At 42.1% G+C, this 14,997-nt stretch overlaps 2 protein-coding genes across 2 annotated transcripts in view; one reads left to right on the top strand and one right to left on the bottom strand.

Annotated features, from left to right (window-relative positions):
- The first annotated feature begins 3,166 nt into the window (after positions 1–3,166).
- Positions 3,167–11,292, top strand: LOC139566876 (thioredoxin-related transmembrane protein 2-B). Its single transcript, XM_071388216.1, has 8 exons — positions 3,167–3,537; positions 4,300–4,360; positions 5,623–5,736; positions 6,371–6,447; positions 6,720–6,826; positions 7,992–8,057; positions 8,209–8,338; positions 9,710–11,292. The coding sequence occupies exons 1-8, from the start codon at positions 3,349–3,351 to the stop codon at positions 9,887–9,889; spliced, it is 924 nt and encodes a 307-aa protein (XP_071244317.1). The 5' UTR covers positions 3,167–3,348; the 3' UTR covers positions 9,890–11,292.
- A 489-nt stretch (positions 11,293–11,781) lies between these two features.
- Positions 11,782–14,997, bottom strand: part of LOC139566875 (palmitoyltransferase ZDHHC5-A-like) — a 37,099-nt gene continuing 33,883 nt past the window's right edge. Inside the window, exon 12 of the mRNA XM_071388215.1 lies at positions 11,782–14,151. Within this exon, the coding sequence (XP_071244316.1) occupies positions 13,923–14,151 (229 nt within the window). The 3' untranslated portion in view covers positions 11,782–13,922. The remainder of the gene's footprint in view (positions 14,152–14,997) is intronic.

The following is a 14,997-nucleotide window of genomic DNA, read 5'->3' as shown; positions in this document are numbered from 1 at the left end:
TGGGTGTTGCTATGGTGACCAGTGAGCTGAGATAAGGTGCGGCTTTACCTAGCGAAGACTTATAGATGACCTGGAGCCAGTGGGTATGGCGACGGAAATGTAGTGAGGGCCAGCCAACGAAAGCATACAGGTCGCAGTGGTGGGTAGTATATTGGGCTTTGGTGATAAAATGGATGGCACTGTGATAGACGACATCCAGTTTGCCGAGTAGAGTGTTGGGGGCTATTTTGTAAATGACATCGCTGAAGTCAAGGATCGGTAGGAAAGTCAGTTTTACAAGGGTATGTTTGGCGGCATGAGTGAAGGAGGCTTTGTTGCGAAATAGGAAGCCAATTCTCGATTTAATTTTGGATTGGAAATGCTCAATGTGTGTCTGGAAGGAGAGTTTACAGTCTAACCAGACACCTAGGTATTTGTAGTTGTCCACATGTTCTAAGTCAGAACCGTCCAGAGTAGTGATGCTAGTCGGGTGGGTGGGTGCGAGCAGCAATCGGTTGAAGAGCATGCACTTAGTTTTACTAGCATTTAAGAGCAGTTGGAGGCCACGGAAGGAGTGTTGCATGCCGTTGAAGCTCTTTTGGAGGTTTGTTAGCAGTGTCCAAAGATGGGCCAGATGTATACAGAATGGTGTCGTCTGCATGGAGGTGGATCAGAGAATCACCAGCAGCTAGAGCGACATCATTGATATATACAGGGAAAGAGTCGGCTCGAGAATTGAACCATGTGGCACCCCCATAAAGACTACCAGAGGTCCCAACAACAGGCCCTCCGATTTGACACACTGAACTGAGAAGTAGTTGGTGAACCAGGCGAGGCAGTCATTTGAGAAGCCAAGGCTATTGAGTCTGCCGATAAGAATGCGGTGGTAGACAGAGTCGAAAGCCTTGGCCAGGTCGATGAAGACGGCTGCACAGTACTGTCTTTTATCGATGGTGGTTATGATATCGATAGCGACCCATGTACAACTCGGAAACCAGATTGCATAGTGGAGAAGGTACGGTGGGATTCGAAATGGTCGGTGATCTGTTTATTAACTTGGCTTTCGAGGATTTTAGATAGGCAGGGCAGGATGGATATAGGTCTATAACAGTTTGGGTCTAAAGTGTCTCCCCCTTTGAAGAGGGGGATGACCGCGGCAGCTTTCCAATCTTTGGGGATCTCAGACGACACGAAAGAGAGGTTGAATAGTCTAGTAACTGCAGTTTTTCTGCAAACTTACTGCAGTTACACTACAATCTTTTTTCGTAAAGGTAATCTTCTGAATATGGTGTAGTTACAAAAAAGCAGCAACAACAGATAACATTAGCTAGCTAGATAAGGTTAGAAAGATTAGCATGCTAGCTAGATAAGGTTAGAAAGATTAGCATGCTAGCTAGATAAGGTTAGAAAAATTAGCATGCTAGCTAGATAAGGTTAGAAAGATTAGCCTGCTAGCTAGATAAGGTTAGAAAGATTAGCATGCTAGCTAGCTACACTGACAGCTTTCAGTTCCCTATTTGTTGATATTTCTTCACTCCACGTGGGAATCACCACAACGTTCTTTCCCACCCCCAAAGCGTGAATATGTATAAGTAACCTGTGTCATTCTTTGGATGTTGAACCTAAACAAGCATTTCCGCTCTAGGGCCGGAATTATGTCGAAATAGGGCAGCAAGGCCTTCTGGTGGGCACCTTTAAAGTATTTGTACAAAGCCCTCATCTTTTTATGTTTGGAAAGATAACTGAACTGAAAGTAGAATTGGGTTCATCACATAACTCAACTGGCATTGAATCAGTGTAGCCCAATTAATAAGAAAGTGTAAATCTGTCATGGATGCATTCATTGCAACTGACACTGACGACAGATTTTTCAGAGTATGCTTTAAAAAAAGGAAAACCATTATTTGAACAGGTGATATAAAGGGTATATCAACTTCAATTGGCAAGAAATAGAAAAATTGTTTAAATGAAAATGTAAAATAACATTTTGCACTTTTACTTCGGAACAATAGTTAGTGTTGTGAAATGTCCCATTGAAATATGGGTGAGTTTTAAGATTATACACCCCTCTTCAGAATTATGTAATTTGTTTCATTCTTCCTTCCTTTCCCAATTTTCCCACTTCATCTTCAGTGCATTCTCGCCAAAGCTCCACTGAAAAACCTGCCATAATTACTCTTCTATAAGAACATACTCCATACGGTATCAGCAGAATAAGATGTTTCTTTATAATGTCCCTTTGGAATTTCCTTACACAAACAGGGAGGAAACCATCTGTTTCTTCTGATAACTATCTGTAAACTATCACAGTTGACCAATTGGTGGCAGCATTGGGCTTGCAGTGTTTCACAATCTCAAAGCAGAGGTAAACATGTACACTGAACAACAGTGATTTGAGACAAGGTAGCATAGCCTATGCTGAAACTGGTGCACTCCAGTATCTCTACTTGCACATTCATCTTCTGCACATCTATCACTCCAATGTTTATTTGCTATATTGTAATTATTTCGCCACTATGGCCTATTTATTTTCTTACCTCCCTTATCCTACCTCATTTGCACACACTGTATATAGACTTTTTCTATTGTATTATTGACTGTATGTTTGTTTATTCCATGTGTAACTCTGTGTTGTTGTTTGTGTCGCACTGCTTTGCTTTATCTTGGCCAGGTCGCAGTTGTAAATGAGAACTTGTTCTCAACTAGCCTACCTGGTTAAATAAAAGTGATATAAAAAGAAAAAATGGTGCCGTCTGGTTTGCTTAATATAAGGAATTTGAAATGATTTATACTTTTACTTTTGATACTTAAGTATATTTTAGCAATTACATTTGCTTGTGATACATAAGTATATTTAAAACCAAATATTATTTTACTGGCTGACTTTCACTTTTACTTGAGTAAATTTTTATTGAGGTATCAATACTTTTACTCAAGTATGACATTTGGGTCGTTTTCCCACCACTCAGTCGGCAGTCGCCTGCACTGTCGGCTGCAATGTCGAACAAGCCCTGTATGTAAAAAGTAATCCAAAAAGGCAATTTTTTTCCCCCAAATGAAAAAAAGGGAGGAGTCTGGTCTTTCATTAGACCTTCCTCTTTTACAAAATGTATACCAATCATCGTTCCTTCGATTTTTTCAAATGGCCAATCACCACCATTTCACAAAGGAGGCGGGACCATTTCCAAGGATTCGTCCGCAGTGACCTCCGCGACATCCTTCCTCGCCTTTAATTTGCAGTTTACACATTGGCCGACTGGAAATCTATCCTGCGAGTCGCATCACGACGAGTTTAGCATTGCTCCAGGCGGCCTCATCTTCTCCTATTCCTCCGGCTGTTTTATGTTATTTGTATATCTAAATTAGAAAATGGCGTTGCTAACACCTCTCCTCGCATTCCTCTACCACTTGCCGCAGGTGTACAAGTGGCTGCTAAAGCCATACTATGTCGCGTCTCTGTTCATGTCAATTGGGTTTCTCGTGATCCGCAAGACGCCAGGCATCTGCGAACATCTTTCGACACAACGAGAGGATGGCAATCCCTGCGACTTTGACTGGGTCAGTATTGGATGGTGTAAAAAAATAAGTGGATTGAAAAATATAGAGATACATGATGAGGCCGGGAGAAAGACTTTGGTTAGATTGCCAACGAGCTAGCTAACTTAGCTATCCTATGCTAAATGTGATGACAGAGCGCTGACGCTAGCTACATGAAAGACCATTGAAATTCGATGGGAGTTGGCCTGGGTTCAACATTGAAAGGTGATATAGACTGTAACCCGAACCGAGATCGGAAAGTAACAGGCAGGTGATGAGACAGAACCGCGCAAAGGGTGAATATACTGGGGAGTTAGCAGGTGCGAACCCCCTCTGATACTAGGCTACCAAGGCCTTGATTTTTTTTTTCGGGCAGAAAGTACCACTGCCACCATGAGTGCATGCACCAAAACCACCCAAAAAACAACAGGATGACACTGTCAATACTGGAGTTAGTTGCAGGCCTAACCCGAACCTGTAACATCTTGTTTAGCCGCCTAGCTAGTACTGGAGCCGCAAGTAGCCTAGTGGTTAGAGCGTTGGGCGGAAGGTTGCTGGATCGAATCCCCGACCTGACAAGATAAACGTCTGTCGTTCTGCTCCTGAGCGAGGCAGTTAACGTCGAAGACGTGGATGTCGATTATGACCCGCACGTCTCTGAATCCCAGGGGTTGGGTTAAATGCAGAAGACACATGTCAGTTGAATGCATTCAGACTAGGTACCCCCCTTTATACACTTAAATGCTCTGACCTGTGTGTTTATTCTGTTCTCATGTTCCACAGAGAGAAGTGGAGATTCTTATGTTCCTCAGTGCCATCGTCATGATGAAAAACAGAAGAGCTAGTAAGTATCAGCCCTGAACCAGGTTAATCATTAGCAGAACCCACCTGTGTTTTACCATTAGAAAACTGTCCATCCCCCCTCATTTGGTCATCGCTGGCCACAGTGTTTTAGAGTTTATTAGTCACATGCACAGGGTCACAGATGTGAAAAGTAGGACTAGTGGTGGCTATTCAGCAGGCTGATGGTCTGGGGGTAGGTGCTATTGGCCAGTCCTCAGTTTTTGCAGTGATGGAAGTGGGGAGAAGACTGTGGCTTGGGTGGCTGAGGTCATAAACCCTGCATATTTCTACAATTTATCATCTTAAAATCTGATTTTAACCTTAACCACACTGCCAACCATATGCCTGTCTTTAAACTTAATTGAGGAACAAAAAGCACATGTTTGTTTTGATTGAATGTTTATGATATAGCCAATTTGTGAGGCTGTTGTATCTATTGGAAACCCCCTCAGTTGGAGCTAGGGGTCTCCTTCAGCAGGCAGACATGTTTGTTTTACATGACATTCAACACATGTTTACCATTTCAGTAAAACAATAAGTACCCACACACACTGCTAACGAAGTTTCACTTTTGTATCCACACGGCTAACATTTCAGACAGTTCAACTTTGTCTGAACAAATAGTTTAGTGTAAAGCCAACATTTGTTGTTAGTTCTAGGTTACTGCTGTATATTGATGTTATTGTTGTAGGTATTCAACCAACCTGCTATGGCAAACGTCTTGTCCACACAGCCCTGTTTAAATGAATAGTTTAGTGTTGTAAACAGACTGTTTTAATAGATCGTTCATAGGACGAAATGTCTGTTGACCTTGTGGTGTTTACGTTATGTTAGCTCTGTTGTTGGTTGTTGCCACTCCCTTGGTCTTTCATCGGCCTGTCTCTCCCTCCTCCCTAAAGTGAATCCCTCACTTGTTAGGCCTCCACTACAAACCGTCCCTCTGTCTCAGACTCCAAATAGTTTTTACACTATTCACTCTTTTCATATTTCTTCATAGCTTTTCATATCACTCCTTTACCCTGGGTTTTACAAAATGGTTTGTTCCTGTCTTCTATTTGCATCTGTTCTCTCTCTCAATGTTATTGTTCTTTGTCAATGTTATCATCTTTGTTTCCTCTTCCCCAAGTGCACTATTGTCTTCAACCTGCAAATTGTCCTTATTCTATGCAATAGTTATTATTTTTATTTTTAAAGTTATTCTCATCAACCCCCCCCTCTTGTTGTTTACTTGATTTAACCCCTCTCCGTCTCTCGTTGTCTCAGTAACGGTGGAACAGCATGTGGGGAACATCATTCTGTTCAGTAAGGTGGCCAACGTTATCCTCTTCTTCAGACTGGACATCCGCATGGGCCTGCTCTACCTCACCCTCTGCATCGGTCAGTACACACACTTGCACTACACAAGGTGTGCATACATACACACTTTGTTTATACATACACACACATACAGTTGAAGTCAAAAGTTTACATACACTTAGGTTGGATTCATTAAAACTCGTTTTTCAACCACTCTACAAATGTCTTGTTAACAAACTATATTTTTGGCAAGTCGGTTAGGTGCATCTACTTTCTGCATGACACAAGTCATTTTCCCAACAATTGTTTACAGACAGATTATTTCACTTATAATTCACTATCTCACAATTCTAGTGGGTCAGAAGTTTACATACACTAAGTTGACTGTGCCTTTAAACAGCTTGGAAAATTCCAGAAAATGATGTCATGGCTTTAGAAGATTCTGATAGGCAAATTGACATCATTTGAGTCAATTGGAGGTGTACCTGTGGATATATTTCAAGGCCTACCTTCAAACTCGGTGCCTCTTTGCTTGACATCATGGGAAAATCAAAAGAAATCAGCCAAGACCTCCTCTACTGTTGTGGTAATTAATTAAACCGGTAAATGCCTGGTTAGATAACATGACCTATAACCTGATGACCCCTCATTTGGCTCTCTGATTGGCTCGTTACCCTTCCTTCTGCTCACTGATTGGCTGATTTATGTGTTCCAGTGTTCCTGATGACCTGTAAGCCTCCTCTCTACATGGGCCCAGAGTACATCAAGTACTTTAGTGACAAGACCATAGACGTGAGTACCTCTTAAGGCTCTACTGTAACAGACCATATTACCATTGCCCTAGTAATGGTATGTTATAGAGCGAAAATAACACAGATGGGTGTATCAAAAATCATACTTTCACATGATCGCAGAAGATGACACCAGTTAGATTGTTATTGACATTTCAGTTTAAAGTATGTTTTTATTAGGTCATTTCAAAATGGACACACACAGAGCGGATTTTTTGGGATTGAAATGTAACGTTTAGTGAAACTGATGGCTGACTTGTGCCCCGGTTGCAGGACGAGTTGGAGAGGGACAATAGGGTGACGTGGATCGTAGAATTCTTTGCGAACTGGTCCCCAGAGTGTCAGTCCTTTGCCGCCGTCTACGCAGACCTCTCCCTCAAGTAAGACAACGACTAATGTTCACTATACATGACAAAAGCCTCCATTTTAATGCATTGCATCATAAACCCTTAGCTTCAATCTACATCCTCTCCTGAATTGTGTCAAAACAGACCATCTCATATTGCCCTATTAGGCCAGACAAAATTGATTCACTGTTTAATGGATTCCCCCCCCCAGAAAAGTGAGGCGAGCGAGCAGGATAAAAAAATTAAATAACATTAAGTGGTTATAAGCAATAACGGTACTTTACCACAGTGTCCTAGGAACTTGTGCAGGCTCTAGGCCTAATGTGAGCTTCAAGAGTTATATTATTCCGTGTGAAAACCCACACTATTTTTCTTTAAAATAATGCAGATGTTACAATGTTATAACCATGAGAAATGAAACGCAATGGGAAGTATAGCTTGTGACAGTTTCATTATTCCTGATTTAAAAAAAGTGCAATCCAATCTCGTAATTTAATGTGATGTATATGGTAATAGAGTAGACTATTTAAATATAAATAAATAATAATAAATCAAGAATGATTGACATTAAATAATTGTAATTAAAATGTTGATGTAGAATAATGAACTCATTACCTGAATGGATCTCTATGGGCGTTAACAAAATATTCATACAAATATGATTAGTCCTTGTAGAAAGCGGGTGAATCAAGTTAGGGCTGACAAATGAATGTAGCATTGGAAACAAATACATAAATCCAGCCATAGAGTATAGCCTATCATCACCAAAATGAAAAAATGTCATTTATAACATGCACAATTAGAAGCATCAATCTATATAGATCAAGCTTGGTCAAATTTGAGCCCAGTAACTTTGCTCACCGCATCCTCCTTCAACTGTCTCGTCTGGCTGCCACGAACATGATCTGATCGTGTGTTCCGAGGCTGTTTGGTCTCTTGCACATCAACTTGGGAAAGCCTCAAGGGAGAGCAGACGGGGCATTATAAACAAAGCGCCGCATATATTGCCCCAAAAAATAACACATCTGATGTCATTTTTTGGGGGGGTGTGGCGAAAAGTAAGGCGGGGCATCCGTTAAACAGTAATTCAACTTTGTCCGGCCTTTTAGTATCACCTGTCAGTTTGTGGGGCGACTATAGTGGTAATGCTATTGCTGTGCTTGTTGGGAAATAGATGGGTTTTCTCTCATGGTTACAGGTATAACTGTGCTGGGCTCAAGTTTGGGAAGGTGGACATCGGGCGGTATGGAGACGTGTCTAAGAAGTAGGTCCCTTTTCTCATTCGCTCTCCGTCCTCCTTTCTCTCTCTCTCTCTGCAGATAGATTATATTTAAGTGACGTAGAGTTCTGGTTGGACGGCTATGATTTGAAACAGCACATTTAATAGCTTCCCTTCCTCCATCCCTCTTATCCAGGTACAAGGTGAGTACCTCTCCCCTCTCCAAGCAGCTGCCCTCGCTGGTGCTGTTCCAGGGGGGCAAGGAGGTGATGAGACGCCCCCAGGTGGACAAGAAGTGCAGGGCCGTGTCCTGGAGCTTCACTGAGGTGAGAGGAGTGGCTTCAGAGCAGAACACACACACACACCAGGGTTTCCGTTAGCTGATGATGGCAGTATTTTAGCCAATGAAAAAAAAAATTGGTAAATGAATAGAAAAGCAGATTAATAAAATTGACGCCAGCCAATTGTCTGGAGGAAGAAGAAAAAATCCCTGTGCAAAATAATACTTTTTAGCCTATTCATTGATGGAAATACATTTGATTGGTCATACTAATCGGTCTATAGGTTAATTTGGTGTACAGTATATTCATTGTGTATTTTATCACACGCGTATAGGATGCAGAGCCTTTGAGTGGAAAAATCTGTCGGACACGGCGAGAGCTGCTGCCTCAGCATCTCAAACAGCAAATGCATAAATAGGCAATGGATGGCGTGGCTTTTAAGTGCGTCGCACACCACTTTGCAATGCGCTGGAGGCGGTATGCATTTTTTGAAAACGTATGCGTAATTGTTCGAAACCTGGACGCTTTAATACATATTGAGGCATGTCTGACCTTGCTTCAAAGTAGCCTAGCCAAAATCCGACTATATCTGTGGAGGCAATTATTTTCTATCAACATTCTTTCGTTGACCAGTAGCCAAAGGTGAAATCCTAGTCATATTAGCAACCCAACGCTAGTTGTTGGATATTCTCCCCTCTTTCGAAATTTCTAACCCGATATTTCCATCTGCGTCACATGAAACGGTCCGCGCGCGCGGTGCCCTTTTGGCAACGGTGTTTCCCCCTCTAATTGCATTGTGGAACAAACATTTGTGTTGAAATGCCTGGTGCGCATTGCTGCGCTTAAAATGCGAAGAAATAATAGTTGATCAACATTTTATGCTAAACGTTCTGATCTGTTGCATCGGACTCATTGCTTGAACTTTTATTTTTATGAAGCCGAGGCCTACTGGTTGTATGAATTTTGGATGTACCGTCCCAGAGTCTGTTTTGGAATTAGGAAAATTCTTTCTCGACAAGCTGATTTTAATAGAATAGGTCAACTTTTCTGCTATGCGAGACAGTAGATTGACGTAGGCTAGTGATTCTGCTGTTCGTTACTCGTCTCGCTGGCCGGAGGAAAAGTAATTGTGGACAGTTGTTCTAACATCCTCAGTACCCATCAGAATTCGGTAAGAAGGACCTCGCGTTGTTGCATCCTCAACTTGCATGTTCTGTTAATATGAATGACCATATTCTAAATGTGATTTCTGTCTTTTCTGAGCGCCGCGTGTGGACGGTTTAAGCACCCAATGGATATATATATACGTCCAGTCAATTTCTCAAATGTCCGGTAAATGAAACATGCTGCCTGTCAAATGTCCAGAAACTCTGACATGCACACGCTCTCTTTCACACTCAATCTCACTCTCAACAGGAGAACATAATCCGGGAGTTCAACCTGAACGAGCTCTACCAGAAGTCCAAGAAACTCAACAAGTCCAAGGGAGACCGGGGCGACAAGATCAACGAATCCCAGTTCCCGCCCGTGCCCGAAGAGGAGGAGCCCGAGGTCGACGCCCAGGAGGAGGAGACGGAGACCAAGAAGGACAAATAGAATTGTCAGGGGGTAGCGGCCTCAGAAGAATGGTGTGACGTCTCAATGGGACTAGGTGGCGTTATGCTGATGCTGGAGGGGTGTGCTGTTCGATCGAGGGAACAAACATGATTGTTATGAGTCCTCTTTTGTTTTGCTATATACTGTATGCAACAAGATTTGAGTTGCAAAATAATTGTATTATTATGATTAACTCAATATTAACTAATTTAAATCTAAACTGTACGGTTCGATTTTTACGTCTCTCCATCATACTTATGACAGTTATGTTGATCCTTCCACCAGTTCCCTGGAGGACCTCTATGGCCATCGTTGGGTGTGTCCCAAATGGCATTCTATTATCTAATACAGTGCAATACTACAAAATAGTGCACTATATAGGGAAAAGGGTGTAATTTATGACTTAACAATTTGAGTGCATTTGATTTAGGCTTAATCTTGGCGCACTACAATGATACACTCCGTTCATAGTGTTTCACTCGATTTAGAACTTGTCCCATTTGGGATATAGAGTGAATTTACACTCTGCCCAGTCCATGCTTGGTGTGCCAAATGGCAACCGATTCCCTTTTATAGTGCACTACTCAAAAGTAGTGATATGGTGCCATTTCAGACATGACCCTATCTCCTAATGTGGTGAGCTTGAGCTGGCAATGTTTCATATTGGACCAATGCCAGGCATTGGCTCAAATGTCTCCTTCATTAGCCAATTGCTGTCAAAGGCTCTTTGCTGCATGCCTACTCTATTGGTTAAGCCATGGTCAAACATTTCACGCCAACTACCTACCTCCAACTGGGTCCATAATGATAAGGTAGGGTGTGTGTATATATGAACCACAGCCTCTGTCCCAAAATGCTGTCTTTGAGAGGGAATTTAGAAAAAAAATATTAGCAAGTGTTTTTTTTCTTCCATAATAGTGGTTGTGATTTCTGTTGTCACCTAATCATAGTTTTCAGTTCAAGATGATGCTGAAGGAGAGCGTTTTGCTATTAATGCTAATTCCATGTGAGAACTAGACCAGTGTTATTTTGTTGTCCTGGCAATAGGTAGAATTCAATTTTTACTTTCAAAAGCTCCCATTTCAGGGATGGCTTCTGTCTAAACACTGTCTTGTTTTTTGTTTTTTTAACCCTGTTGTCATTGTGAATTGTTGACGAAACACATTTTTACACCAGTGCAGAGAGAATTGTGTAAATTGAGGTGAAGTAGCAGAACATACATTTTACTACCCGTTTGACATTCCCTTGGTTACTGTAGAATCCTGCTGTCTCAACGTTGCGTTCAGAATGTGTCGACTGATTCTGTGTGTGAATGGGTGAACCCGCCTCCTGCTTGAGATGAAACCCTGATGGGGCGTCGGACTTTTTTTTTTATGCAATAAAAGTGTACATTATTAAATTCAGTCTAGTTTACATTTTAAATCGCGCTACAGTAATATAATCACATAAATGGGGATATAAGCGTCCTGGTAACATTAACGTTATGGTGCCACAACATTCACAACCTGCATTTTGGCACCACCTTCTGATACATTGTGGTAGTGACGGCATGTAAGAGTTATGGAGGGAGGTGAGACATGAAGCTAAGCTTTGAGCCCCATCAGTAGCGGTTTCCTCCCTACTTCCAGGCACCACTGACTGACGTAAACCCACAATCAATCTCTGTCCCCTCTATATCTAGTGTGGAAGAAATGTTGTATGGTGCATGCAAATATACTGTAACTGGATCATAACTTACCGATTTAAGTAACCTTACATTATCTTTTCATAGCCGCTGTGGAAACCTTCGGTCCAGCTCAAAGTTCTACTCTGAATGTGTAGTAAGTAGCCTGTGTTCTGCGCTTTCTCATGTGTTGCATTACCAGACATAAGCAACTACAAAGCACACTGCCTTTGGTTTTAAATACTTTATTACCAATGCTCAAACACACACGCACATACGCACACGCCCACACACAGTACATATCTTTTTTTAATTTTTAATTTCAAACACCCAAGTCCCGGGCTCGTACTTGTCTAAACATCATCTGCAAGGGCATTGGCTGTTCCTGATGGCAGTCAAACGTCTTTGCCTTATTGGGCGACGTGCTCTTAGTCCTAGCCCATTTAGTTTCATTCTACGCTCCTGACTGGTCAAACAAACTGTCAGTCTAAAGCAATGCCCTGTAAATTGTCCTAAAATCTTGCAAAGGAAAGTAAAAAATAAATATAAAAATGATTTCCCCAGCTGTTCATCTCATTGGTTTAACCATTCACGAATAAAAGAGTAGGCTGATATGAATCTCTTGCTCTCTACGGATTGGTCACGGCAAAGCATGTGATCCTCGCTAGTTTCCAGATAGGTCAGCTAGTGGCAACCGGAGATGTTATTATCTGGTCCAATAAAACAAAACATTGGTTGTGTGTGTTATGGCTCCCTTTTCCCTACGTAGTGCACGGCTTTTGACCAGAGCCTTCTAGGTCCTGGTCTAAAGTAGTGCACTATATAGTGAATAGGGTGCCATTTAAACAATCAGAAGGTACAACGATAACTTATCTCTGAAATATGCCCCACGAGAAGTCGAGTGGTTTACTGTGTATCAAAGGACTTTAAAATGCTACATCGCCTTATTTTATCAAATACATTGGTTCCCATTTGCTGAACCATATAAAATTGTCCAGCTACTCTCTTTGGCTGAAGACTCAAAACCCAGCCTCTGATTGGCTGGTGCAGCCATCAATACAACTGAGCCGCGCTCTAGCGCTAAATCGGAACTGGGAAACTGACATTTTCGACTTGCTAACTAGTTAAACGCGGCACTTGTTAGCCAGTTAGCAAGTCAGAAATGTCCAAGTTCCGACTAGCACATGAACACGGCAACAGTTTTTCTGTTTGGTTACAATTCTGAAATTAACTCAAACCAGAAAAACTCTATCAGGCCATTCAACAAAAATCTTGATCTTATCAACAGCTATATATATATATAGAAATTCATATAAAATAACATTTTGAAATTAAATAAGTAAAATAAAAAAACACTTCTCTCCTTTTCAAGGCCAATGCTCCAAAGTTTGTTTAGAAAAGGCTGCTCCATCTTTAAAGTACAGACCCAACGATATTTTATTTTTTTAACCATTCCATTGGTCCTTAAGTGAAATCTCCACCCACCCGGGGCACTGAACCAGGCAAAACGAACTCTACCAATGACCCTGCCGTCTACTACAGTTTAGCATCTCCATTTCTGATTGGTCGAGAGAGAATGGCAGCGAGATCACTAGCCAATCACAGTGGTCAAAAGTGGCCGGAGCATGCCGCTGTAACCTTTAAATGCCACTGATTGGAGGAAATCACCATAAATTCCAAACCATATAATTCTGTACAGAGAATGAATCATTACACATTTATGAATGAATGAAAGCACATTTCTTTTTCAAAAATATGGGCTCTGTTTACACAGGCAGCCCAACTCAGATTTATTTTGCTCAATCAGATCAGATCCTTTTACATCAGCTCTTTTTCAGAGCTGATCTGATTGGTAAAAAAAAGAAGAAAAGATCAGAATTCGGCTGCCTGTGTAAACGCAGCCATGTTGATCTTCCTTGTTTTATCCAATAAAAGGCAAACCCAGTCATAACTGTCACTCAATCATTCCCACAGAGTTCAACCCGCCCAGAAATTGGTAGATTGTCAAAGAGTCCCGCCTCTTAAGGGGTATGATTGGATCCCTGGGCCCATACGCCCACCATGTCATAATGGTGCATTGTGTTCTTGAATGTGACTGGTTAAACAACTTCCTCCCGATTAGTTCTGTAGTTCCTTGACTGGAGGTCTCTGAACGAGAGAGGAAGTCCGAACTCCATCGCATTTGGAAGAAGAGCAAGAAAAGTCAGTTGTTTCACTCTTCCTCATCACCCAACTTTTAAAACGTCTGTTCATTAAAAGCTTTCCTCTCTCCTGAAGGGTTCGAGAGGCAGAAATATCATCAGTCCATCTCTGACCCCTCCTTCACCTCCAACCCCTGACACCATTAGTCGGAGTGGCCGTCCGTCAAACTCAGACTGAAATCTCATAGGTGGTCCCGCCGACGCCCGTCACCTTCTTCACCCCGCCCCCCAGCTTGTGGGCGGGGCTCTGGGTGTTTCCAGGGCTGGGATAGGCCTGTCCGGGGCGAGTGGACATGCTGATTGGGTGAGAGGGGGAGGAAGGGGTGGAGCCTGAGGAGGAAAGGGAGGACCTGGGCTGCCCGTTCGTTCGGCTGAGCAACTCCATCTGAATCTCGTCCCTGGATAGAGAGAACGAGAGAGGGAGGGAAAGAAGGATTAGTTAAGACATTGGAGAGGAAGAGCACACACTCGTAGGGTGTGTACTAAATGGCACCCTATCCCCTATATAGTGTACTACTTTTCACCAGGCCCCAAAAAAGCCCCTATTCACTATAGGGAATAGTGTGCCATTGTGGAAGCATTCATTATCAATCGATAGGATATATCCACATCATGCAGGGGTGACCAAGGGCTGGTACATACAGACATCTTCCACTGTAATCCTATAGTCAAACAGAGGGACTTCATGCTGGGATAACGGTAACACACGCGGAGGAGGATAAAACACATCCACAACTACATCAATAACACAACCATGATCAATGGAGGACAAAATTCATTTTAAGATGACAGAAAACATTTATTATAAAGTAAACTGTATAGGAAGATTAAAGTCCTCAAATTGCTTACTCACAACCATAAAACACGATTTCGAAAAATACACACACAAAAAAAAAGGAATGCCTGCATGCCTCTGTTCCCTAAACACTGTACATGTGGACCAGAAACCTAAAGGCCCTGGTCAACAGTAGTACACTATACAGGGAATAGCATGTCATCACATAATATGTCATGTATTGTGATACAGTAACGTGTCTCATAGCAAAGACCTACATGTACAGTATTTACACCATCACAGGGTAAAGGGAACCAGGACAGCTGATGGAGAGAGACAGTAAGGGACGGAGAAAAACTCAATGGAACAACTACAGTAGCTGGAAACAGACAGTTTCAAGACAAACGGTGCGCGTACCAAATGGCACCCTATTCCCTATAGGGTGCACTACCTTTCACCAGAGCCGCGG

The sequence above is a fragment of the Salvelinus alpinus genome, chromosome 39 (genome assembly GCF_045679555.1).
Source record: "Salvelinus alpinus chromosome 39, SLU_Salpinus.1, whole genome shotgun sequence".
NCBI lineage: Eukaryota > Metazoa > Chordata > Actinopteri > Salmoniformes > Salmonidae > Salvelinus > Salvelinus alpinus.
This window is presented reverse-complemented; position numbering and strand designations above follow the sequence as displayed.

Excerpts from the sequence above, each read along its gene's own strand:
- LOC139566876 (XM_071388216.1), top strand. The coding sequence starts at position 3,349 with ATGGCGTTGCTAACACCTCTCCTCGCATTCCTCTACCACTTGCCGCAG. Across the intron at positions 3,538-4,299 it reads ATCCCTGCGACTTTGACTGG|AGAGAAGTGGAGATTCTTAT; the intron begins GTCAGTATTGGA and ends CATGTTCCACAG. Across the intron at positions 6,827-7,991 it reads TACGCAGACCTCTCCCTCAA|GTATAACTGTGCTGGGCTCA; the intron begins GTAAGACAACGA and ends TCATGGTTACAG.